General features: G+C 46.5%; 1 protein-coding gene across 1 annotated transcript; it reads left to right on the forward strand.

The window, feature by feature from the left end:
- The first annotated feature begins 524 nt into the window (after positions 1-524).
- On the forward strand, positions 525-4,256 carry LOC130090998 (SLIT and NTRK-like protein 1). The gene has a single exon (XM_056258668.1). It carries the CDS (start codon positions 1,718-1,720, stop codon positions 3,803-3,805), a length of 2,088 nt encoding a protein of 695 aa, XP_056114643.1. The 5' UTR covers positions 525-1,717; the 3' UTR covers positions 3,806-4,256.
- The last annotated feature ends 311 nt before the right edge of the window (positions 4,257-4,567 follow it).

Below are 4,567 nucleotides of genomic sequence, written 5' to 3' on the forward strand. Positions count from 1 at the left end.
AACGGTCACTGACGGTAATTGCCATTTTTCCTTAGAAATCAAAGCAAACCCTTTGCATGCATCATCTCTCAACTTTAAATGCAGAATAGGGATTTATTGATTGATTGCGTCGGAGGCAGGCACACCTCGGATAAGCAGTTTTGCTTATACCAGCGACTGAATCGTGATGCTATAGCGTTTTGAGTCAGAAAGGCTTGTACTTTCATGTATTTGCCAGTGAAGTGTTTGCAAATTATTATAAAATCCCCAACAATCACACACAGGCTAAACAGACAAGAACGCGTTTTCTGCTTGTTTTACAAACCAGATCTCTCTCTCTCTCTCTCTCTCTCTCTCTCTCTCTCTCTCTCTCTCTCTCTCTCTCTCTCTCTCTCTCTCTCTCTCTCTCTCTCTCTCTCTCTATCTCTCTCTCTCTCTCTCTCTCTCTCTCTCTCTCTCTCTCTCTCTCTGTATGTGTGTGTGTGTGTGTGATGTCAGAGACACGCTTATCCATAAATGTAATATATGCATTGAGATTCAATCAATCTACACTTGTTTTAATAGTCAGAGATTGGATGCGTCGATCCTCTGCCAGCATAAAAAAAAAATCAAACAATACAGGCTTGATGGAAAAGGGAATACCCAGTGTTCCTGTTGAAATACACTTATCTTTCAAATCGCATGTCTTAAGGGCTGTGACGTAGAGTATGTGCGCATAGTTCCTATAGTCTTGACGCAGTGTTTGTTGTGACAGTAATAGAAGAAGCTCAGCACACCGGCTGCACTGTTGCATGCACGTCGAGTAGTTAATTATTTTACCGCATTCAACTGCAGTTCCTCCTCCACAGACACACACACACACATACACTCTCTCACACAGCGAAGAAAAAAGAAACAACCTTCACGCGAACAACACCTGTGCTTTGTGGAATACTTGAGCTTTTCTTTTTCTTTTCCTATCTAAAACGGGAATATCGTCTGTGGGGACTCTGGAAATGCCGCGTGCTTTAAAGCCATTTGGATGGGGGAAACGGAGCGGCTCTACGAAAGCTATCGGCGTTGTTAGAGAGGAGAAAACCATCCTGGAATGAAACCAATCTAAACCCTTCGACGGCGATTTCTGTGGACATTCCCAACACTTGCCCTGTATGTGGACTGTTTTTCCCCCCCGCGCGAGCGAGCGAGCGAGCAAGCATTCCCTCATCCGATGGATTTTTGCCTTTGCAGCTCAGCAGAGGGTGTTAGATCTGCCAGTGAACACCGGGCTGAAAAGTCCAGAATCTCTCAGCAACCGTCTTTGTGATGCAAAAGCGTTGAACGAAGCTGCCGGAATCCGAGGAAGGATGCTAAAGATGTAAGAATCTCGGATTAATCTTATGGCGATGCATTGAGATGTGCTCGGTGTGATTTCAGCACCACGGGAGAAAGAACAGCTCCCGCGCCGTGGATATGTGAGAAATGCACAAGGTCAGTGATTTGCGAGCCCGAAAAGCCAAATAATTGAGTTGAAGGTGTCATTCTGTAGGCTTTAATATTGTTTTAAAGAGCATGCGATGGGGAGGTGATACAAAAGAAGCTTCTTGCTGTCGATTTTTCCCAATCTGGACATAGCGAGCTGAGCATGGATATAATCACAGAGTGTCCCCTGCTTTTTTAGACTGGAGATATATCTCATTTCTCGCCCTCTTGCTGATTGTATTCATGTCTTGATGTCGGGGATGATTGTGTCGTATTGAAAATGCTGCTTTGGATTGTGTTGCTGAAGGCGGCTCTTTGTGTAGCTATCGGGAATGTTACAAGGGACGTCTGTAAGGAGCATATCTGCTCCTGCAATGCAATAGAAGGTGATTTGCACATTGACTGTGAGAAAAAGAGCCTCACAAACCTGCACCATTTGACAGGTCCGAGCTCCCAGTTTTACCACCTCCTGCTTCACGGGAATTCTTTATCCAGACTGTTCCCTAACGAGTTTGCTAACTTTTACAATGCCGTGAGCTTGCATTTGGAGAACAATGGCTTGCATGACATCGTGCCGGGCGCTTTCCTGGGACTGCAGCTTGTGAAACGGCTGCACATCAATAACAACAAGATCAGGTCTTTCAAAAAGAGTACGTTTCTCGGTTTAGACGACCTGGAGTACCTCCAAGCCGACTTCAACCTTCTGAGGGACATCGACCCGTCTGTGTTCAGGGACTTGAGTAAGCTCGAAGTTTTAATCTTAAACGACAACCTTATTAGCGCTCTTCCCATCAACGTGTTTCAGAACGTTCCCATCACGCACCTCGATCTGAGAGGGAACCGGATAAAAACGTTGCCGTACGAAGGGATTCTAGAGCAGATACCTGGCATTGTGGAGGTTTTACTCGAGGACAACCCATGGGATTGCAACTGCGACCTGGTTTCCCTAAAGGAATGGCTGGAGAACATCCCGCAGAACGCTCTCATCGGAAGGGTTATTTGTGAGGCGCCGACTCGGCTGCAAGGGAATGACCTGAACGAAACGGCCGAGATGGAGCTGTGCCCTTCAAAGAGTGGTATGGATTCCAGCCTGGTGGCGCCTCCCACCCAGGACGAGACCCCCAATCGCGGCCCCCATCCTACACCCTCTAAAACGAGCGGGGTGACGGAGTCCCATAGCGCTGGGGGAGGGCATAACAAGGGGCGTCCGAAAGCCAGGGAGAATTGGCAGTTGAAAATTAAGCCCACAGCCATGGCGACCGGCACCATTGAAAGAGAGCTGCCGGCTAATTCGTCCTGCCCTCAGTCTTGTAGTTGTAAGCTTATCGGAACTAGACAAGGGCTTGGGGTTAACTGCGAAGGCAGGAAGATAGAAACCGTGGCTAATCTCAAACCCAAACCCGTGAGCGCGCACGAGTTAAATCTGCGCGACAACAACATTCATACCGTCAGAAGGAACCAGCTCAGAGGCTATCATAGCTTGAATTTGCTCGATTTGGGGGGTAATAACATAAAAATTATCGAAAACGGCACTTTTCATAATCTGACCGAGTTGAGGTGGCTCTACATGGACAAGAATTACTTGGATACTTTAATGGCGGAGATGTTCATCGGACTTCAGAACCTGGAGTATCTCAGTTTGGAATATAATGACATCCAGCTCATAATGCCGGGAACCTTCAGCCCGATGCCCAACTTGAGGGTGCTCTTCCTCAACAACAACCTGCTCAAAGCTCTACCTGTGGATGCGTTCTTGGGGGTTTCCTTATCTAAAATAAGCTTGCATAACAATTATTTCACATATCTCCCTGTGCCAGGTGTCTTAGACCAACTCAACTCCATTATTCAGATCGACTTGCACGGGAACCCCTGGGATTGCTCGTGCAACATCGTCCCCTTCAAACAGTGGACAGACAAACTCGGGGCAGACGTCATCGTGAGCGATCTCAAATGCGAGTCCCCCGAGGAGTTCTGGAAGAGGGACTTCCGGCGAATCAGGAATGATCTCATGTGCCCTCAGCTCTACGAGAAGATCTCCCCCACCTCCCTGTCCAAAAACAGCACTTTACCAGCAGACATAGGGACGCGGCCCAACTCCTACCTGGAGCCCAGCAGAGTGTCAATATCAGTGCTCGTGCCCGGTCTGCTGCTGGTTTTCGTGACGTCTGCCTTCACCGTGGTGGGAATGCTGGTCTTTATCCTGCGCAATCGAAAGAGATCGAAACGGAGAGACGGCAACTCATCTGCGTCAGAAATCAATTCTTTACAGACAGTTTGCGACTCGTCCTACTGGCACAGCGGAGCTTATCATGCAGACGCGCCACACAGAGGTTTCGACTGTGGTGGCCACTCTCTATCCGACAAATGATGCATGCCAGAGACCCGAGCGAGCAAAAGGACGTACTGCGTTTCGTATGTTGCAGTGACAATGGAAGGCAACACACAAACACTAGACCTCTGACTCACCTCTGTGGGAAAAATAGCCTATTTTTTGTTGCTTCAGTTGAGTATGGCATCCATGAAACACTGCAATGGGGCCCCCACTGTTATATATGTATAGAGCCTCTCTCTTTCTCTTTCCTCCCAGCTCAGACTGCAAACACGCTCAAAAGAGGACGTGGGAACGGTGCACGAACGCATGAATGTAATGTAAATAACGGACTGTAACATATCTGCATGATTCGCATGGTCTCAACACACACTGGGAACCATTACCATAGTAACAAGGAAGCCAACGCGACCCTTCTTTCGTGTTATCAATATAAATATATATAAATATAAAACTATATATGACTATATTAAAAGTGCCATTTCTTCTATTTTTTGTCAGTTAGAATTTGTATTTGCTGTTTGATTTCTCTTTCTCAAAGGCAGACAGGTCGAAAGGTGGAAATAACGAGTTGTAAATGCATGTACTTTCCGTTTTATCAGTTGATTGTTGATTGGTTGATATGGGGATTATTTATACTTTTTTTGTTTTTTTGCAGCAGCAGATTTCTCATGTATCTGCCCAGTCATCTCCTTTATGAATGTAAAATGTGTTTATCTTATAGTGTGCCAACTGTTGACATGTTTGGGATGCGGATAAGCATGATCGATTCAAGTCACTGACATGCTTATGCTGCGAAAA

Source organism: Rhinichthys klamathensis, unplaced genomic scaffold, assembly GCF_029890125.1.
Source record: "Rhinichthys klamathensis goyatoka isolate OS25496 unplaced genomic scaffold, OSU_Roscu_1.1 h1tg000157l_1, whole genome shotgun sequence".
Taxonomy (NCBI): domain Eukaryota; kingdom Metazoa; phylum Chordata; class Actinopteri; order Cypriniformes; family Leuciscidae; genus Rhinichthys; species Rhinichthys klamathensis.

Coding starts and splice junctions, on each gene's coding strand:
- LOC130090998 (XM_056258668.1), top strand. CDS start 1,718: ATGCTGCTTTGGATTGTGTTGCTGAAGGCGGCTCTTTGTGTAGCTATC.